Raw genomic sequence first — 22,211 nt, forward strand, 5'->3', positions numbered from 1 at the left:
TTTGGCAATCTCTACTTCCAAAAGTTAAACCCTGAATGTTCCACCAGCTTCATTGGTCTCTGTGGAAGTTATTCACATGAGCACTTAGGGTGGCTCCCTGAAACAGGAACATTACTTTATTTTTATTTTGTTAGCTATTAACTAGCCCTGCCCAGACCTCCTACAGAAAATACATCTGTGAGGTACTGGGGAGAGGCTCTATCCTACCCTCCTGATATTAAAGTATCTTCAGTATGAAGCTTTAAAAGAGATTTAAAGTTTCTGCTTCAATCATTTTTGTTCTCGTTCAGACAGTGGTTCTTAATCTGGGGCCACAACACTCTGGGGAGCCAAGGAGTTATGTGAGAAACCTGCAAATCAGCTTGTGAACAAGGCTTTTATTTTGATTAAATATATCTTACACACGTTTGCTACTATTTCTCAATCATACATGGGTACTGTTGTGATTAATAAAGGAAAAAAATCTTCTGCATATGTAACTTTTTTATTATATAGTAACTTTTTTCATTATATATTTTCTCAATCAGCAGACACTAGGAGTGCAACTACTGTCATGGGATAATCAGATAGTTTTGATTGATAAAATAAGTTATATGGACCCAAAATGTTTAGGAACCACTAAATTAAACAAAGACCTTTCTTCATAGGGTACAAATGTTTCATTTAGTAGGGCATCAACGTATTAGCAGTCATTAACACACTAGCCTGAATTAATCAGCTTGCTTCAGGGTAGGGCATTGAACACTTTCATCCTAAAAGCAGAGTGGGGATCAGCAATGGCTCCAAGCAGGTCTAGTGGGTTAGAATTAGTCTTTTGGGTGCCATGTGTGCTTCAGGAATTTGACAGTTTTTATACTTATAATAGTAGTCAAACTTTGATAGATGAATTATTGCTTGGTTAGTACCACTCCAAAGAGCGAAACCCCAAATGTTCTCCAACTTCTACCAATGTTGGAAACACTCCAAGGGAAAAAAGAGGGTGCTGAGCACCAGGGATGGGAGCTAAAAGGTAGGAGGGGACAGCAAAATATGTGGCCAAGACCAAATTTGCCTACTTCTTAGTTTGTTGGGAGGACAAGGAGATAGTCATATCTACCCCAAAACTTTAGCAGACTATAATCTTGAAAAGATGTTTAGAATTCCTTTACTTTTGAGGTCCTCCCTTCCTTTTGCTCTGTCCCAGAACCTCCTTCGCCTATACTTGCTGACAAACTTTCCCCTCTCATCCAACACAGAGTCCCATTTTATATCCAAAGCCATTCAATCAGCTCGAATTGTCTGTGTTTTTCTGGAGGGGTTCCCTCTCCAAACTTGCCAGAATGTCTCAATATTCTTGGAGCTTGTCCTCAGTTTCCGAAACTTCAGGGCATCCCATAGGCCACAGTTTTGACTTCAAATGCACACTGACCTTTTCCTTTCACCCAAACACCCTCCTCCTTACCCACTGCATTGCATCAGAGCATTCTCAAGCCTGTTGTCTTGCTCCAGACATCCCCTTGTCTGTGGCTTGGGGTTAATATCTGGTCCTTTCCAATCCTACCCCATGTGATTATGCCTTTGTTTCAGATCCAGGAGAGTAATCATACTCAGACTAGGTCTCCACTAACCAAAGCAAAAGGGACATTTGAGAAAACAATCAGTTAGTCCTTGCAGAAGGGGTTTTTGGTTGCCTGACAACCAGATACTTGCCTAAATTCTCCTCTCTGCCTGACATGAGTTCAGGGCCATAAGTGGCTACTTTCCTCTGCACAAACACGGCAAGTGTACAATAATGACTTCAGCTGTTTGAGAAGAGGCCATATCCCAAGAGGTACTCCAGAGAGCTGATTTTCTTAGAATTGCAGAGCAAAGGGCTCCTGAGAACTGGGCTGAATACTACTAGTGTTTGCCTTTCTCCAACTTCTGTGTGACTGCCATCTAGTGGCATGCAGGATGGTGGTGGGGGGTGGTGGAGAGTGCTCCAACAGGGTTCAGTCAATAAGCAGGTGCATTGTTTATGAATAATTTAAAAACAATATTAAAACTGACTAAAGTTGGTCAGACTTTTATTATAACCACATGCTGGCAATTCTAAACAGTCATTGATAAAATACTTCTCACTTTGGTATACCACTGCCCCCACCCCAGCACCTAAGTGATTCCCTCATCCCCCCTTGGAGAGCCATATTTAAGCCTGACTTTTCAGGTAATACTTCAGATTTATATCCCTTCCCTCTATCAAAATGTTCCTGTCTTGTGCTCTAACCCCTTAAGGCTGTGCTTTTTATTTTCCTTGGTGGAATTTATTTATAGGGAAATATTTATAGGCGTTACCAGCTGTCTCTACCAGGGGCACCTATATTATAACAGAAGTTACCTGAAGAATCAACGCTTTAGTCCAATGGTGTTCTAACTCTTTTAAGGCAGCGAAACACTGTTTTCAAACAAAATATGGTATGGAACCCCATCTCCTAACTCTTAAGTCTCACCTTCAGTGTCATTTCCTCTGGAAGGTCTTCCTTGCCTCTCCATGATGAGGACAAGTCCCCATGACTTAGTCACAGCACCTTGGACTCGCCTTTTCATACTACCCATCACACGTGTTATAACTTGTCTAGTGCCTGTATTCCTTAGTAGACTGTAACCTCCACGTGGGCAGATACTGCATCTATCTTGTTCACCACTGGAACCCCAGAAGCAAGTGTTGCGCTTGGCCCACTGTATGTGGTCCGTAAATAGCTGATGCATGAATGAAAGCCCTTGTGTTATTATAGCCTATGAGTAAATGAACATTGGAAATAACCATGTCACATGTTATACTGTGGGTTTTTATTGAAATTATGGTCAAAAACAACCCCAAGATCATTTTTTTTTTTAGAAAAAAAGTGTGGTTAACCAGTTTTCCCACCTTGTAGTCATGTGAGTAAAACTAAATGCAACAGCCACAACTCCCAATTTCTAGTATGTAGATTTTTCCTCCTCTCTTTGGCACTAAAGCCAGGTTCTTCTTCTTACTAAGTTTTGGCTGAAGCTCTGCAGGGACAGTCTCCTCTTCTGTTTTATACCAGGACCCCCCAAAAGGCTTCTCCTAGTTGGCCATCTCAGGTTGGCACTTCCTTCAAAGACGTGCTTAAGTTCCACTTTCTGATTGAAGTTAACCCAGCCTGAGACTGCTTTCCTTTTTCTTTTAACTACTAGAGATCATGAACAAAGTGTTCACCTAGTTTTTTAAATTTATTTTTATTTATTATTATTTTTTTAGAGACAGCGTCTTGTTCCGTCCTTCAGGCTGGAGTGCAGTGGGCATGATTACTGCAGCCTTGAACTCCTGGGCTCAAGTGATCCTCCTGCCTCAGCCTCCAAGTAGCTGGGACTACAGGCATGTGCCACCATACACAGCTAATTTATTTTTAACTTTTTTAGAGATGGGGTTTTGCTATGTTGCCCAGGCTGGTCTCTAAGTGATCTTCCTGCCTTGGCCTCCCAAATTGCTGGGATTACAAGCATAAGCTATCACACCTGGCCTATTTTTTTAAAAAGCATTTACTGTGCATTTATATGTCAGTCACTCTCATGAACACTTTATTAACTCATTTAAGCCTGACAAGAACCCTACGGCATAGAGATTATTCTTATCCTTATTTTACAGATGAGGAAACGAAGATTAAGAGATGTAGGAAACAAGAAATACGAATTGTTTGCGTGTATTAACTCTGTCTTCTCCTGATTCCCTGATTGGAGTGAACCTCTCAATAGTTTTGACCCCAAAGTTATTTTGTTATTAATTTTGGTGATAAGTTGAACAGAGGTAAACAGGTTTATTGAAGGACTGAAAAGGGCCAATGCCCTTCTGCAGAGTTTCCTTCCCCTCCCCCACTTACCTCTTGATGAAGAGGGCTCCCTATGCGGATGCATTCCAGAGCTTCAGAATTCCTCTCTGAGATGCTCCCTCCTATGGCAACGCCCACGTGAATGCCAGAGGACAATGGCACAGTTTTCAGGAACACGTGTAGACCATCAGCCCCTTCCTCCTCACCAGGGCCTCTGGCTGCCATGCAAGCTGCTACATCTCACAATAAACCCAAACCCCTGGCATTTTAGAGAAGTAGCAGGTTCAGAAGTGAAAGAAAGAGAAAGTCGGAAAAGCAGGAATAACATTAGCACTCTTTGTAAGGGGAGAAGGCCCGGATTACATTAAGGATGCTTAGGAAGGACAGGTATGGCCTATTTACTTGGTGCTGCCTACTTCTATCATCACCCAAAATCTCATCCCTCTCATTCCCAAAACTCCCTTCTATTGCTTCCACTGCCAGAAGGTTTTCACTCACTTTAGCCCTCTGCCTTTATTTTTGTAATTGGGGAATGCATTTTGAGGGTAATAAAGAATAATAAAGTATTTAAAAGTGAAAAGGTATCTGAGGGTTAAGCAATTATCATTTACTTGACTTAAGTTGCTTCCTTCCTAATGCCAGACAGCTGCCCTGGAGGGATTTAGGTTTTGATTGTTGTGTGAGGTGGTTAATGGCAGAGCCTGAGGTTCTTTGTGGAACAAGGCAGGTGGGATAGCTGGATCTGAAGGGAGGAATGAGGGCACTGAGAATCCAGAGAGTGCATGATGACATGGAGAGAGGAAGCTGTCAAGTACAAACTTTGTCTTCTTTGAGGTTTTGCCTAGGACCTGTGCCTTGCCTCCCTCCCATCCATCCCATCCAGAAAAGTGAGAGGAAACTCCCTGCTCACTCCTCTCCTCACCACCTGCCCCTGCCCCCAGGATGGAGCTTAAGCGGGTACTAATTAGTACTATATATAACTTGGCTACATTCAGGGTTCAAGAGACTTGTGTGGACTGGCCTGGGAATCTGAGGATCAAATAGAATGATATTTCAATAAGAAAATGCATGCTGAATTATAAACTTTTGGCCAATATGTTATTCTTACACTGGGGACTGCTTATACTGGGAGGCAATTTAGAATTCCTTCTGTCTACATTAACTTGAAGTCAGGCATTGGGTCTCTTGTGTGGGCCATTTTGTGAAGGCTCCATACACACCACGTTGGAGCGTAAGTATTCATACACACAGAGAGAAAGATATAAAGATATATAAGTATTGTTATATATATATATATATATATATATATATATATATATATGAAACAGGATCTTGCTCTGTCACCCAGGTTGGAGTGCAGTGGCATGATCGGCATGATCATAGATAACTGCAGCCTTGAACTCCTGGGTTCAAGTGATCCTTCTGCTTCAGTCTTCTGAGTAGCTGGGACTATAGGCATGTGCACCATGCTCAGCTATTTTTTAAATTTTTGGTAGAGATGGGTGTCCCACTATGTTTTCCTTACAGGCATAAGCTACCATGTCCGGCCTGTAATATATATTATAGCTATTATAAATATTATATATTATAGATAGCATATGTAGAAATATAGATATTACTTATCCACAATATTGAAGTCTTAGCAGAAATCCTTGACAGCTTAGTATTACTGTGAAGCCTATGCCACACATGCAAGGACATTTTGCTTTAAGCATTTAGAAAAATCGATGTGTAAATCTAATATTTATCATTTATTTTGAAAGACATCTTATGGCAAATCAGTTTACAAAGCAAATAAGACCTTTTTTTCATTTGTACTTATTAACGCAGGTTTTATTAGTTTTCTTTAGAGTAGGGTACAGAGAAAATGTCCTGAAAATCTGCCTAGCCTCTGCATATTTATGTATTCCCTGAACTGCTTGCTCTCCCAAATGGAGAAAGAATCTCACCAGATGGACTCTTCACTTGGCAAATATTTACTGAATGTCTGGACGTGCTGGACATTGGGTCCCTAACTTCTCAGAGCCTTCCAATCTAATCATGGAGACCACGACTGAGCAAACATTTCATGTTTTTACATATAATGGCATGTAAAAGGTGAATGCCTTCAATGTTCTCAAGTCTAAAATAGGGTCAATAATGATACTTCCCACACAGGGCTATGGTGAGGATTAAATGAAAAAAACATGAATGTCAATTGATTACTATAGTGGCTGGCACAGGAAAAATACTTTGGTGATTATTTCCTGGAAGCATGGGGTAGGGAAGAACTAACTAACCTGCCTGAAGGAGGTGGACAAGTTTTCAGAGCTGAGCAATGTGAGCTTTTAACAATTAGTAGGTGTTTGTTAAGTAGAGACATCAGGGAATAAACATTCCAGGCAAAGGGAGCTGTATATGAAGGCTCAGAAGTCCTGAGAATGTGGTAAGTTCCAGGATCCTGGAGTTGCCTGCCATGGTTGGACAATACAGTACATAAGGAGAAAGGGAACATGGTGGCAAACCAGGAGGTGAGCAGGCAAGGTTCCACAGGGGCAGTGATGTTTGAAGGATGAGTAGAAGTTTGCCAGTCACAGAAGAAGAAAGAACACTGTAGTGGTGGAAAGAGCATATACAAAGGCACAAAGTTGTACACGCATATGAAATATTTGGCAGACAGTGTTCTGTAGGTGGAGCTCTGCATTCAAGAAGCTACCTCTCCCATGTGGAGCTTTCAAAGGTGTCTGGGCATGTTTGCTAGGCTGGTGGGGTGGGCCCCTTGATGTCAAATGATGTGAGGATTTCAGAGGGGAATGGAAGCAGTACATGAACCCGCAAAAGGAGAGGAATTTGGAAAACAGTAATATGTCTGTCTTGGAGGCTTGTACTCAGCACAGACTCTGCATACTGGCAAGCGAGCCCTGATAAAAGGGATAAAAGTAGAATCTGAATGACTTGTTTGCACAAAAAACTGTGAGACTCTGGGACACAGGAAGACCCTGCTTTGGTGCACACAATACACACTCAAGAACTATTTGTTAACTGGTTTCAGGTAAGGTGATAAAGTGTAACATCACAGGTTGGGAGGAAAGAGGGTACTCTTTCTACTTGTGCACAGGATCTGATGCCATTTGGGAACGCTGAGGATTCCAGAGCATCACCACTGTGGTGGCATCTCTAGACCAGCAGAAAGAGCCCCTACCAGGAATAGCACAGTTGGCAGCAGTGGTGATATGTGTGGCCGTACAGGCAGTCAATGGATTTTTTTTTTTTTCTAGCAGAGCCCATCATGGAAGTAGGTGTTGGGGAGGAAAAACTTTTCCTCTACTCTCTTAGGTTCAGTAAATAGGAGCCTGTGGATTAAACTAACAAAACACAGATTAACAGAAGGGAAGGCACACAATTTTTGTTAATATTTACATGTACAGAAATTCATAAAAAGGAAGTGAAACTCAAGTGGTTACACTTGGGGCCTTTACATCCTTTTAACAAAGGAAAGGTTTGGGATTCAAGGGAGGATAAAATGTGGGAAAGTGACTAGAAAATATACGGGGGAACTAATGGAGGGTAAGGGCTAGTTTGGTAAGGTTGGTGTCTTAGTCTGTGTTGCTATAAAGGAATACCTAAGGTTGGGTAATTTATAAAGAAAAGAGGTTGATTTGGTTCATGGTTATGCAGGCTGTACAAAAAATATGGCACCAGCAACCGTTTCTGGTGAGGGCTTCCAGTAGCTTCCACTCATGGTGGAAGAAGGGAAGCTGGCGTGTGCAGATTACATGGTGAAACAGGAAGCAAGAGACAGAGGAGGAGAGGCCAGGCTTTTTAACTACCAGTTCTCGAAGGAACCAAGAGTGAGAACTCACTCATTACCACAAGGACAGCACCAAGCCATTTATGAGTCATCTGTTCCATCACCCAAACACCTCCCATTAGGTCCCACTTCCAACACTGGGGATCAAATTTCAACATGAGACTTGGTGAGGCCAAACCATATCCAAATCATAGCAGTCTGTTTCTGCAAACTCTTCTTGTTGTTGACTTCCAGTCTTCAATGATTAGAGTCACTCTTCTCTCCCTGGTATGAATGGGGGTGTATTAGTCCATTCTTGCACTGCCATAAAGATATACATGAAACTAGGTAATTTATATTCAAAAAAAGAGGTTTAATTGGTGTATGGTTCCACAGGCTGTACAGAAAGCATGATGGCTTCTGGGGAGGTCTCAGGAAACTTACAATCATGGCAGAAGGCAAAAGAGAAGCAGGCATCTCTTCCATGACCACAGCAGGAGGAACAGACAGAGGAGGGGGAGGGGCTACACACTTTTAAACAACCAGATATCATGAGAAGTCATTCACTATCACAAGAACAGCAAGGAGGAAATCTGTCCCCATGATCCAATCATTTCCCACCAGGCCCCTCCTCCAACATTGGGGATTACAATTCGACATGAGATTTGGGTGGGGACACAAACCCAAACCATATTAGGGGAGCACCTTTCTCAAAGGGAAATTTATCCCCCTGCTTTTAGGCAGATAAGGGGAAGGCAGAGAACTGTTTCTACATCTGTTGGTTTTCAATTTCCTGCAGGTCAAAATAATCCTTCTGCCAAAGTGTCACATTTTGGGGTGTCGTATTCTGATCTTCAAGGGTCAAAGCAAGAAAGGAATGAAAGGGTGGTAACGTGGTAACAGACAGGACTTCTCAGTGCTTCCTGGGAATCACAGTGGGGGCAGGTAAGTGGAGACTATAGGGAAGAAAAACCTGTAAACATTTTCTACATCTAGGAGACCAAATTGACAGGACTGGGTGAAATTCTGATGTGGCTAAGCAGAGAAAGAGGGCCAAGCTCTCTGGTTTGAGTTATTTGCAGTTTCCTCAATGGAGGTGGAGCAATACTGGGATCTATAGCCCAAAGTTCCAGAAGAAAGTGTGCTGGGTGTAAAGAGGGACTATGCGTAGCTCAGCATGAGTGTTGGCAACCAGAGGCCAAAATTCCATCCAGGGTGTGGGTCAAGAATTGTTGTGAGTTCCAGGGGTGCAGCATAGAGGCATGGCTTCTTATGCATCTCACATGACAGGCTAATCTCTTTTTCCTCAATATTTTCAATCCTTTCTATAGGACCCTGCCCCCACCCAATATTCAGATATGGCCAAAGAGCTCCCACCTTTAAGACAAAATGGCTTTCCTTTGACCTCATATCCTTCTCCAGCTCCTTCCTTCACCATATCTCTCCAGACTCTGCAGTAGAACTTTTCTAAACAGTTGTCTTTAGCTGCTGTCTCCAATTCCTCATCTCCCCACACACTTCTTACAGTCCACTCCCATGTGGTTTCTGTTCCAATCACTACACCAACACTTTTCTTCTGTGTTGCTAACACCAATGTATACTTTTCTGTCTCTATATTATTTGACATCTCAGCAGGACATGACACGTTTGACTACTCTCTTGAAGCACTCTCATATTTTGGCTTCTGGGATAGCACAAATTTAGCTAGTATTGGGCGCTTGAGGGAATTTGGTTTGGATCAACATATGGGACAAAACTCTTACTCTGATCCCTATACAAATGCCTGTAAAAAAATAATGTGAGCAGCAGACCAAAATTGAGGCCACATTGAAACCTTCTGTACCCAATGGCCTTCTGTACCCAATCTCTTAAGTATCTTGACCTAAAGGGAGGTCAGAAATCAATAGCCATTTTCAGTGCCATGACATCCATGAATGTCCATGGTCATAAATGAATACTCACTATGCGCCAGACACTATTCTAATCACTTTATATGCAATGGCTAAATTAAAACTCACTGCAAGATTGCAGGCAAAGGGAAATAATATCACTATTATTCCATTTTATAGTTGGAGAGACTGACAAATACAGCTGGTAAGTACAGAGCTGGGCTTAAAAATCTAAATAGTCTGACTGCAAAGTTCACACTCTTAACCACCATGCTATAGTATAAGAATGTCAAGGTGATTGTGAAACCACCGCACCCATCCATGACTTGTTACCCTGTCCAAGGTCAGCATTGACCAGAGAGTCAATTACTTATGCAACAAGACTACAGATGATTTTTCAAAATTAACTTTTTTATTAATTTAAAAATCCAGAAATACAGTGACTACATAAATAAGTACCATAATTAGGTACATGTCCTGTGAGAACAGTGAAAGGGTAATACTGTTATGTTACTCTTACTTGTTTACATGAGTTAACTAGAAAATGGCTACAACTGCTAAATGATGCTTATGGTCTTTGTTGTTCCAAGTGTTTATGATACAAATAAATACACAAGAAGAACCACATCCATTCTTCTCTACTAACTACAGGCAGCTTGGCCTCTTTACCCTATGTCCTATTCTCTACACAACACCAAACACTGGAGGGTTTCTACTTTGACTTAACACAGCTCCCCAGCTCCTGCTTCCCACAGCATTTTGCAAAGGTGTGTCCCAGCACCTGGAGGCAGGAGTATATCTAGGGAAACTCTCTGCGTGTTCTCTTAAGGCTAAGCTTTCAGAGAACACCTGGGTGGGAAGGCTTTGGGATGAATCATCCAGAAGGAGAAACACCTCTTTGCCTCAGGATCTAGTTACTAGTCTCCACATTATGGAATCACTGCCACCTCTGGGACGGAGGGAGCAGCCGCATAACACCTTCCCCCCTTTACCACATACACACACACACACACACACACACACACACACGCACACACTAATGCTTTGTGACCTTTCAACCGGGATGTACTGCTTCTCTCTTCCAAGGAGAACGTGTGTGATGAGCTGGTGAGAGTCTTGTCCCAAGAAGCCCTGGCCATAAGGCCCTTGTGTCTCTTTTATAAGAATTGACTCCTTTATGCCAGGTTGTCATAAAGACTGAACATTTTACATTTTCCCCTATTGGTGTCAAACCCTATTAGGAAAGAATTCTCTCACCTATAGTCATGGAATGAGACATATGGGGTTTCTGGGTCCTTAAAACATTTCTACAGTTCATTCCTGCCCCTCAGAGGGAACAAATCTAGAAGGCATGCCTGAGATCCTTGCTGTGAAGAATTAGGTCTTCTCACAAAGATGATTTCTAAAGCCAGACCCCAGAATGGATAGTTTATGCTCTGGTATTGGGCTGCAAGTAGACATTTTAGGAGCAGCCTTCTCTGGAATTCTTGACTAAAATACCTGCTTGATGAATAAGACAAGGATAGTAGGAAGGTTTAGGATAAAGATCTTTATCAGAATATCCAGCTCCCTAAATGAACAACAATTTTCTTAACTGAAGAGTCAACATGCAGATGCTCATGAGGACCGAGCCACTTTGCAAAGTAAAAATCAACTCCTGTAATTGGAGAAGGAGGAAAACTTCCCTTTTAAAGAGCTTCTAGAATTTACTAATTTAATATAATTTTTCTGACCAGACAACTATGGTCTCAAAAATATTAGTGAGTACTGATCTATTACTTGGTAAATTTTATTGATGTGAAAGCAAAAAGATGGCCTTTTTGAATTCTATCAACTTCTTTCTTCAACAATTATTTTTTCTTACATGGATTCAGTTTCTGATGATTTTACTCAATTTAACTTCTTTCTGGAAGTCCCATAGGTACAGGGGGAAAAGAAAAGTGGTATCATTAGGGAAAAATTATTACCACTTCTAAGTGAATGAATGAGGCTATGAAAGTGTTTTTATTCTTTACCTTGCCTCTATTGTTGGTGACTTAAACAGCCACAAAGACCTAAGGGCAGAGCCTCTTGTTCACAGTTATTTACTCTCCTGGGCACAAAAACTTCCAAGCTACTTGGGATCCAGTCAAGGGAAAAGTAACGTAGAGTCTTGGCTAGTTTTGCTTCAAATAAAGCTTTAGTTTAATGTGAGTGTGGACGTACGTGCGTGTGTGTGTGTGTGTGTCTGTGAGAGAGGGAGAGAGAGAGAAAGAGAGAGAAGAAGGGAGGGAGGGAGTGAGGAGGGAGGATGGGGAGCTAATTTTTTTAAAAGAACACATGACATTCTAAAATTCAAAGGTATAATTTCATACAAATAATTGTTCTATACTGCAGAACTCCTACTAAGCAATTCCCTTCTCTTTCTTTCACTTGAATAACTTTCTAGATAAAAACCCTGGGGTCTTGTTTGTCTTTAACCTGTAAAGAAATGTGATTCTCCAAGAAACTAGAGCAGTGTTGTGATGTTCTATCCCTCCTCCTCCCACATATAATTTAAGACTCTTCTAGTCTCTTTGGAGGAGATGTTCAAGGGCTGACACACCACTCCACACAAAGGAGCAAATTATGCTGTGCATGGCGTGAATAATTGAATGCATTTGAGTTTGGAGTTTTAGGGCACTGTTGACTTAAGCAAAATAAGCCTGCAGTCCAGCTGCAGCTTGAGTTTTCTTGCTTTACCCTATCCAGTACTGTCTGTCTTGCCTAACAGTGGCCCTTTTCAGATCTCTCCAGGTACAAAACCTTGACTAAATCTTCAAGCTCTGTTCTGCATACACGACTTGAACACATCTGGCTGATCTGAGCTTCTCCTTCGGTGAAGATCTTCCACTGGCCTAAAAGGCAAACAAACGCAAAGTGGCCGGGAGTGTGTGAGAGGAAAGCAGAGCAAATTAGGAATAGAACCAATATACCCCATGCTTACCCGCTTACTCATGGACCTACCAGGGAATTTGGAATACAAATATCAGTTGGTTTCAAAAAATGGCCCCAAAACACTTTTCTAGTAGCAGATATGGAAAATGGGAAATGCAGTTTTCATTTCAACACATAGCATTTGTAAGAATCTCAAGAATAATATAGAACTGCCCCTCCTCAAGAGCAAAACCTAAGTGTTATTCTTGGAATTTTTACAGTATATTTAGCATTTACAAAATGCTTCGATATCTGCTTGTTAGCTATTTAGGCAGCTTACTTGGCACCAGGTCAAAAAGGCACTTTGGAAAACGGCACCTACTGTATTACTGGGGCTTTGCTTACCCTTAGGGTCCCCAAATATTGGTTTGGGTTACTTGATTACTATCTGATTATGTATCACTCTTTCCTCTATTCCTGCTATCTTTTGTTAAAAACTTCTCGATGTTGCTTTCTCCTACATCCACATGCTGTCCTTATACCCCCTTAGCACCCTAAATCCCTTCCCATGGTTCCTCATCCATTCTCATATACCCCATGGAATCCCTTTCCACTCAAGAGTAAACTTGGCTGTAACCCTTCCATCCCCTGCTGTCTCTGCCCACCCTGGATACTGTGTTTTGTCTTCTTTTTATTCCTGTGCTCATGGTACTGCAACCTGGAGAACTCCTAGTCCAAGTTAAGCCAACTCCTCTTAAGCCCAAACCTGTCTTGAACCTCTTTTTCTTTTCCTTAGCCACAAGAGAATAATGACCCACCTTCCCTATGGGCCTGATTTCTCTGCTCCTTTCTCCCTTGGATTTCTCCCTTTTCCCCATTCTCTATGACTCAATGGGAAGACATAATGTGCACATGTACCCTAAAACTTAAAGTATAATAAAAAAAAAGAAGGAAAAACAAAAAAACGAGAAGAGGATTTGGGCAAGGAACCAGCTATTACTGAAGTCCTATAATGTGCTGGGCTCTGCTAGGCACATTATATAAAAGAGTTGGGTTTGTTCTTCTTTGCTCCTAGGTGACCCTGTAGGATCATACCAACTTCTTTCAGCTACACACAGTTTGAGGCACATACCTTCTACTCCATTATATACCCCAAATCCTGCCATGGGCACAGAGTATATCTAAATCATCTTTTAAGTCCCCTGGAACCTAGAACAATGCCTTGTTCACAGTATGAACTAAAACATGTAACTTCACAAGTCCCATCATTGATCCTAGGATCTTACACTCTGCTTCCTTTCTTACTCACATGTAAGGACTCCCAACTTTTCCATTTGAATTCTCATACTGTCCTGTTATTTTCTATTAGTCCTGCCAAAGACAAGCAACTGACTGCCTTGGCTCTTTTTCTAGCTGCCTATTGGATAACTCTGCTCAGATGGCTCTTAAGCATATTAATTTAAACATGTTCCAAGTGAAACTCTTTTTCACCAATACCTGCTTATTCTTCACAGTTTCCCTGTTGGTGAATGGTATTACTATTCACCCAGTCGAGTTATTAATATCGGACCCATTCCAAACTCGTTTCTCTCTTTGATGCTGATCTTGTTGATTTAACCTCAGAAATTTTCTCACAGTGACCTCTCCTCCCCTGTCTCATTGATTTAATATAGTATAATTAGTTCCTAATTCAGACTATCCCACTTCTCTTAATAAGGGTCCACCTTTCACTCCACACAGCGAGGACCTCTTTCTAAAAAAATAAATAAATAAATAAAGCAGATCTGAATGCACCATTCACTTGCTTAAAAACCTCCACTGGCATTCTCTGGCCTGGAGATCAGGTCCAATGTCCTAGCATGATAAATTGGGCACTTCATAATCTGGCTTCGTCAAAGTGTGTGCTTAATGTAATAGATGCATCTGATAGCCGAAAGACATCTTTCCAAAGCACCATGTTGATATCTCTATGCTATTTGCAGCAACTACAGATGCTACTTGCCTTACATTTGAAGATTTTACTGGCTTTTTTTCAGCCTCTATGACTACTTTCTACCTCCAAATCTTCTAATCTTTTAGTGCACCTTCTGTGGCCTTTGTGATCATTCCTCTCCCCTACCCACATTTCCCGTTTGCTCCTGTCTGAGTCTTCTCTTAGGCTGCACTCTTTTCCTGGACTGATTTCCTGACCCATTGCCCAGTCATACCCTTCTCTTTCAAAACAAACCTCCTCCCCGAAGCCTTCCCCGACTAAGCCCACCTGGCTCTCATCTCATTGTTCTTTGCAGATTCCCCTGAGCACTTTGATATTTAACTCCTCAGAACTATACTAATTCATACTGAAGGCATTTTCATGTTCTGTCTCATCCATTATAATTCCCTGTGGCTAGAAACTGTGTGCCTTTTATCCCATTAGAAGTGCTCAACACCCGCCCCAATGCCTAGAAGTATCTTAGTCCCTAGGCTCCATCTAGTGTGGAAAGTGGGAGAGCTGCAAGTGTTTTTGAGTGCCTGAATGCTTTTAAGGAAACATGACTACCCAGGGGCAGTTCCCAAGGAGTAAAAGTGCTTTCATACAACACAGGAATTGATATGCCTTTAATTTCTCTTTGCCTCTCATACCCACCACCAGAGGATACACCCTTCCAGATGTGAAGTCTCCATAAATATACCAGACCTGGAATCTTATGAGCTTTCTCCAACTCTCTTGAGACTCTGTGCTTAGCAGTTTCATTAAAGACATTCAGGAAGCCTTGACCTGAGGTATCCTATGCTCAGACTACATCTGGGTTTGTATTCACCATGTCCAAGCTCTTCAGATTACATTCAGACACCCCATTCACTGCTAAGTCACCCAGAAGAGAGATGGAACATCCTTTAGTGTTGATACTGAGCAGTGCTAATGTTCACTGAGATTGCAGAGGGACTTTAGCTGTGGCTATGCTAAATTGAAAACTGAATGTGTTTTTCAGGGAGCAGTCAAGAGAAGTACTACTTACTCAGGGTTGTTCTGGTCACCAGCTTGAAGTGAGGAAGCTCCTCAAACATCCTCTTGGAGATCTTTTCAATATGGAAGTGCTGGAGAATGCCTAGGGCCAAGCAAAAAGTGGAGCAAATGGTCAGGCACTCAATCTGGAACCATCAACTCCTTTTTTTCTGCTCAGGCTCAGCATATCATTTCATTACTAGGGCTTAAGAGTATCGAGTTGGGCTGTGTAATGTGCTTAACCAGGAACTTGGATGGCTCAAGGGTTATAATTGACTCCATTTGTTTCCTTGGCTTACTGGCTTCCCCTTGGCTTCTCCAGTGGATGGAGATAAGGGAGATAGTGCTGCTGACCATGGGACTCTCTCCTAGGGAAAGCCACATGGAATCTAGCATAAGTGCTTATTGGAGCTTCTGCAGCCAAAGGCAGTATTAGAAATTCTGCACTTGCCCCCAACCTGGATAGACTGTGTCCATGCCAAACCACTGGGCTGCCCTCCTGGCTAAGCACTGAGAGCCTGCAGTGGGATTGCAGGCAGGTTGGTTTTGTAAATGGAGAAGCCACCCTTGTTCTTGAACTCACTGAAAAGCATATTTTCCTTTGGGAAATATTCACAGATCCTTTAGCCTTCCTTATTCATAAATGGGGAGAGTTAAAATAGAGTGCCCTCCACAGTCTCAACCTTGCCTGAATAGCTTTTATCACAATAACAGGTAGACAACTGACAACTGCCTTATACTGAAGGAGCAACATATTACCAGCCCACTTAAATGGGCGAAGTAGATTAAGCCTCTTTTTCTGTGTCCACCAAGCATAGACCTTGATAACCCAGCACTGTGAACAAGAGGATATTTAGACGCTACATTAGCAAGTTGAAATTCATCTGCACACCTCTCAGAGGCGAAAGATGTGGGATGACGAATAGTGGGCCCACTGCTGGGGAAACGCAACAAACCAGTGCCTAGTCCTAGGTGTCCTGTTATGGATGAGCTAGGGAGTTAAAGATGGCAAATCAACACTCCAAGGCATGACCAAAAATAACCATGAGTGAATATATACATGTTCAAGAATCTTTTTTTTAGGGAGAAATGCATTCTTTTGATAAAGGCTGTTGTCTAAAGGGAGAGAAAAAAAGCCTCATAAATACTGAGCAGTCTTTTTCAAAGCATGGTCCAAGTGCCACCTGCATTAGAATCATCTGGCTATTTATTAAACACGCAAATGTTTGGACTCTACCCAAGGTCTACTGAATTCCTATCTCTGGGATGGGGCCAGGTATCTGCATTTAAAACCAGCTCCCTGTGTAATGGTGAAGCATACAGAAGTTCGAGTACTCTTGAGCCTTATGTGAGAGCCAGTAGCAAAAAGATGTGTATATTTTCCAGCTGAAATCTCACTTATCCACTTGGATTGTGAGGAACTTTGACCACACTAAATCAGCACTAGTCTTGAGCCTACAAAAAGTTAGAAGAGCTGTAGGATCACAATGAACAGAATGTGGCTTGCTGTGGTAGTCACTGTGAGTAATCAGAAAAGGAATTGAACATTGTGACTGGGGTTTCTCCAGTAAGACTATAACCTTCTTGAGGGCAGGGATGATGTTTTAAATTTGTTTTACCCCAGAATACACATCGTGATATTAGGGACTTAGCTTTGCCCTGAATGAATGGGTTTTCATGGTTGTTGAGCTTTATTCTGGAAAGAATGACAGACTACAGTTTGACAGTTTCTAATCCTGGCTACACATTACAATCACCTGAGAAGCATTATGAACAAACACTGATGCCCATGCCCCACTCCAGACCAACTAATCAGAATCTCTGGGGGTAGGGCCCAGATATTTGGTATTTAAAGGAAACCAAAACTCTCCCTGATGATTCTGATGGGCAGCCAGGGTTGAGAACCGCTTCTCCAGCTTTTGGTGGTGTGAAATAGGCAGCTTTGGAAACCCAAGGGTCAGTACTTGATCTTTAGCACAGGCCATCATTAAATTTGAAAGGCCATAATGACAATAGTGTTAGATATGTCAGTTTCTAAGCAATCAAAAAGAACTTTTAATCCAAATGAGGGAACAGGTTGAAGCAAAATTAAAGTGAGTCCTCTCATCCTTTTCTGTGCCCCCTTACAAAGATGAGAAATTAATGTTGTCTTGCTCACCCTTTCGAATAGTCCAAACGTGGACCTCTACCTGAGGTGGTCTCTCAGTCTCCAGTGCTATTTTTCTGGTTGTCTCCCCATCCTCCACGAATACAGACTCATACACAGGCATCGTTTCTTCCCCGCAGAAGTAGCCTTTATTGTCAAAGCTTTGGCCTGGAAGTTCTTCTGGAATCAGGAAGCAAGTAGAATTTTGTCATGGTTTTCTAAAGCTAGAAGTGAACTTCTGCATTTATGTATCTCATTGTTCATAACATCTCACACTTATCAAAAGTGGACAATTAACAAGAACATTCTTCGAGAGACAGAAATTCCACCCATACTTCATTAGCCCAGCTTAGGCTGCCACTGCAACAAGCCACAGATTAAGCCACAAATCACAAAGGAGCACGTAACTTTGATTGAAGTCCATGTGTTGACAGAATCCATAGTTCTTCGGAACACTGGACCCCTACTACTGTCACTGAGAAGTGGACTTTCATGAGGAAAAATGTAGCCAGGTACAAATCTCCTAGGCACTTAAGGGAACATAGGAATTTCCATACAGGGTCAGGATCATGCTCTGTCCAGCTCAGTGTTGCCAGGAGAGGCCCAGGGAATGGGCTGAAAAAGGGCCTTGGTTAACATCCTTGACATCATTTTGGTATACTTAGAAAACACTCATGACACTCATTTATGTGCATATACTTGCCCAAAGGATCTATCCAAATTGGCTTGACATTTCTGAATGCTCTTTGATTTGTTTGTAAGGGGAACAATAATACCGGATCAGCACCAGTGCCAAAATCTAGATGTCAGATTAGCCATATATATGCTATGCCAAATGAATGGTTGGGAGACACAAAAAATGGGTCAAGTCCCTCAACTGTGGATCATTTAATGTGTAAACTAAACTGTTGAATTTCAGCTCGCAGGCATAAAGGCACAAACTCTCCATTTCACTCCACCCTCCCTCCTCTTTCCTCAGTCCCCTGTTTTAAAAAGTTTCTTCTTGTTGGTTATCAGTGAGTTAAGTTTGCTTGCTGGCCTTGTAATCAGTACTCTCTTGAGCTGCGTACTTAAAGCATACACTCAAATCAGAACAACAGAAGCCATCTGTAAGAATATCTGAATTGTTGAGGATGAAACCACTGAGTGTTGAGTGCTTTGGATCTGTGACTCTAATTAGGGAGACTCACTGTTAGCCAATCAGACACATTTGGACTAGAAGTTGTAATCAAATTGCTATTGTATGTCTCTTGGTAACCTGATTAGCTTTCCCACCCCCACCACCATTTGGCATTGTAAGGACAAAACCATAGTCTTCTCTTGATTCCAGATTGGATTACTCAATTTGTGGATTATTGTGGAATCAAGCTTTTTGTTTTCCTCCTTTTGTCCTTCTTTTTAGCTATTTATTTACTTGGTGGGCCAGTCTTTTTGGTGATATGTTAGGTAATTAAGGGCCATGTGCTAGCACTTTTTAAATGGGTTGGAGAGAGGGAAGAGGTCACTGAGTGTACAGAGACTTCTGTGTATTCAATTATCACCTTTAGAATGACAGCCAAATTCATTTCTCAAACTTTGCTCACCAGCTTAATATTGGCTACAGCTATAGCTGACATGAAATCCATGATGGCACTGGCAGTACCTGTAATATGCTAAAAGTTCTTCCAGTAGCCTGAAGAGTCATCTTGCACCACTACCTCCTTCCCTCCAAGAGCTTAATTTACTTGACCGAAGGGATCTACAAACAACAAAACTCATTATTGACTTAACTCTGGCTGGTACTTGAAAATGCTAAGAAAAGCAAAGTTTGTCTTTAGAACTACCTACTTAGCAACATCCGCCGTTTTTCACACTCTGCACTTCAAGGTGCTTTCTGATCACTATAGTTCACCTACTCTCATTTTCTTTTGGGGAAGACAATGTGCTTGAAGTCATTTCTGGCCATTTCCACAGCCCAAGAGAATGTTCCCATCCTGAGCCTTCCAGAATTCCTTGCGGAAGTGGTAATGAAGGAGAGGTATTATTCTAGCTGGGAAAACTTTTAAGTCTGAATAGGGACTTTTAATGCCATAACCTAAAAGGAGTATGCAATTATGGAAATTCGAGGTATTGGGATGGTATTGTGGTTGTATGTATGGTAAATGCTCATGATAGCAATAACTTAAGTGTACCCTTAGAATGACCCTGTATGGCAGACGTATCTGAATGTGTGTTCTGAGCTTGGGAATCCAGGCGTGGCCAACTGGGAGATTATTTCCTTGTCTGTGAGGACCATCTGAACCCCAGGCTCATCCCTGGGGCTGCACAGGGGATAGAGGCCTTGAGTTTTGGGTTAGATGAAGGTTGCCAGGTCGTTAAGGGGAGAGTGTTCAGTGAAAATGCTATATAAACTGCATGATGTTTGCAAGTGGTTGCAGTTTTCCTGCCCAACCCGCTGCCACTGGACTGCTTCTATATGTAAGGTGGTTCTCCTGTCCAGCCCACCTCCACTGGACTCTCTCCCCTGTACGTCAGCCCCTAATAAAACCCCATGTCTTGTTTGCTGGCTCTGGATCTTTTCTTCGGCCTCTTAAACCTGGTGCCTTCCCTGCTGAGGTTAATAGGAGTTTGGCATGACAGTGTGAGAAGTGAGTTGGGGAATCTTCAGGAAGTGGACATCTTACCCAACCCTGTAGGTGGCCATTGATATGCAAAGCAAGGTCAGCCTCTACCAGAGTAAAGGGAAGAGAGAGATGAAACTCACATCTTTAATATTGGTCCTAGTTTGTTATTGTAGGAGGCTGCAATCACTTGTTACAATGAAACTTTTGGCTGGATTATCAGTGAATTTTATTTATCTCTTTTCCCTTTTCAACATAACTGAATTTACCATTCTTTCTTCCTTCCATCTACTTCTCTCCTCACTGCCTTGTTCCTTTTCTTCTGTGTCATGTGTCATTTTTTAAGAGGCCAGTAATGTCATGATCATCCCATTTCTCACCCCTTCACGTCATTCAGGACTCTATTCAAATATCTTTAGAGAAGCCTTCCCTGACTACTCCTTTAAAAGTGCTTCCTGCCCCATTCACTCTCTCTTGATCCTGTTTGGTTTTTCTTCACAGCACTCATCACAATCTAAAATTACCTTATTGATTTGGGTTCACTGTCTTTCTTTTCTGCTAGAATGTAAAGAGCATGCTGGCAAGTAGCCTTTGTCTTGTTCACATCTCTGTCCTCAGTGCATGTAACCGTGTCTTGCACACAGTAGGTACTTAAAACAAATTTCCAGATTGAATGCATGAGCAAGTGCATGCCTCCTGATGCTCTGCAGTTGCAGAGTACCTGGAGCAGGTGCCCTTGGCTATGTGGCTATTGACTCTCACGCAATGTGACTAAGGAGTGATTCAACATGCAGACACCCATGTCTGGCTCACTGAGAGGCAGATACGCAGAATGAGACAGAAATTCTCTTCTTCCATGTTGCTCAATCAATCGTCTATCTCCACAAACTTGAGCAGAGTGGGAAAGTGGGAAAAGCAGCTCTTCCAGAAAAATCGGTTTAATCATTCAGACTTCAATATATTGCCAGCTGGGATACTGGAGGGCAGTTTTTTACATGATAAATTTTATTATGTTTTCTAAATACAAAAGTAACACATATTTACTATTGAAAATTTGGAAAATACAAATAAATAAAAAAGAAAATAAGAGTTACCCATAATTCAGTCACAAAAAAATGGTCACTGTTAACATTTTGCCGTATGCTCCTCCAGTCTTTTTGTTTCTTTTTTTTGTCTTAGCATATATAAACACTTTCTTTCTTTCTTTTTTTGAGACAGGGCCTGGCTGTTGCCCAGGCCAGAGTGCAATGGCGTGATGTTGGCTCACTGCAACCTCCACCTCCCGGGCTCAACCCATCCTCCCACCTCAGCCTCCCAAGTAGGAGTAGTTGGGACTATGGGCACATGCCACCACACCTGGCTAATTTTTGTATTTTTGGTAGAGACATGGTTTTGCCATGTTGTCCAGGCTAGTCTTGAACTCCTGGGCTCAAGCAATCTGTCCGCCTCGGACTCCCAAAGTGCTGGGATTACAAGCATGGGCCACCGCACCTGGTCAACGCTTTCTTTTTTAACACAAAAAGCTGGATCATAATATACATATTGTTCTTTAGCTTGCTATTTTTACTTAACAAATACATTGCAAACATCTTTCTCTGCCATTCAATCTTGGTCTATAATGAGTTTTAATGGCTATATTAATATTCCACAGTACAGATACACCATAATTTGTTTAATCATTCCCATATTTGTGAACTTTCAGATTATTTCCAATTTTTTCAGTATTGTAAACAGCACTGCAGCAAAAATTCTTATATGTATATCTTTGTGTATGTCTGTGGTTACTTTCTTAGGATTCTTAGAAGTGGAATTTTTTAGCCAATTTTTTTTTTTTTTTTTTGAGATAGGGTCTCGCTCTGTTCCAGGCTGGAGAGTAGCGGTGTGATCGTGGCTCGCTGCAGCCATTGCTCCCAGGCAATGATCCTCTCACCTCAGCCCTCAGCCTCCCAAGTAGCTGGGACTACAGGAGGTACGTGCCACCATACCTGGCTAATTTTCTTTTATTTTTGTAGAGATGGAGGTCTCACCACATTGCCCAGGCTGGTCTCAAACTCCTGGGCTCAAGAGATCTTCCTGCCTTGGCCACCCAAAATGCTGGTATTACAGGTGTGAGTCAC

The 22,211-nt window shown here is 41.9% G+C and overlaps 1 protein-coding gene across 10 annotated transcripts in view; it reads right to left on the bottom strand.

Annotated features, from left to right (window-relative positions):
• Positions 1 to 9,857: 9,857 nt before the first annotated feature.
• CHRDL1 (chordin like 1) overlaps positions 9,858 to 22,211 on the bottom strand; it is a 122,596-nt gene continuing 110,242 nt past the window's right edge. For all 10 annotated transcript variants that reach the window (XM_063703210.1, XM_063703209.1, XM_019019793.4 and 7 more), the window contains 3 exons: positions 17,507 to 17,674; positions 15,362 to 15,451; positions 9,858 to 12,343 (listed from right to left, as the gene is read on the bottom strand). In XM_063703210.1, coding sequence (XP_063559280.1) covers positions 12,213 to 12,343; positions 15,362 to 15,451; positions 17,507 to 17,674 — 389 coding nt within the window. In that variant the 3' untranslated portion in view covers positions 9,858 to 12,212. The remainder of the gene's footprint in view (positions 12,344 to 15,361; positions 15,452 to 17,506; positions 17,675 to 22,211) is intronic.

Source organism: Gorilla gorilla, chromosome X, assembly GCF_029281585.2.
Source record: "Gorilla gorilla gorilla isolate KB3781 chromosome X, NHGRI_mGorGor1-v2.1_pri, whole genome shotgun sequence".
NCBI lineage: Eukaryota > Metazoa > Chordata > Mammalia > Primates > Hominidae > Gorilla > Gorilla gorilla.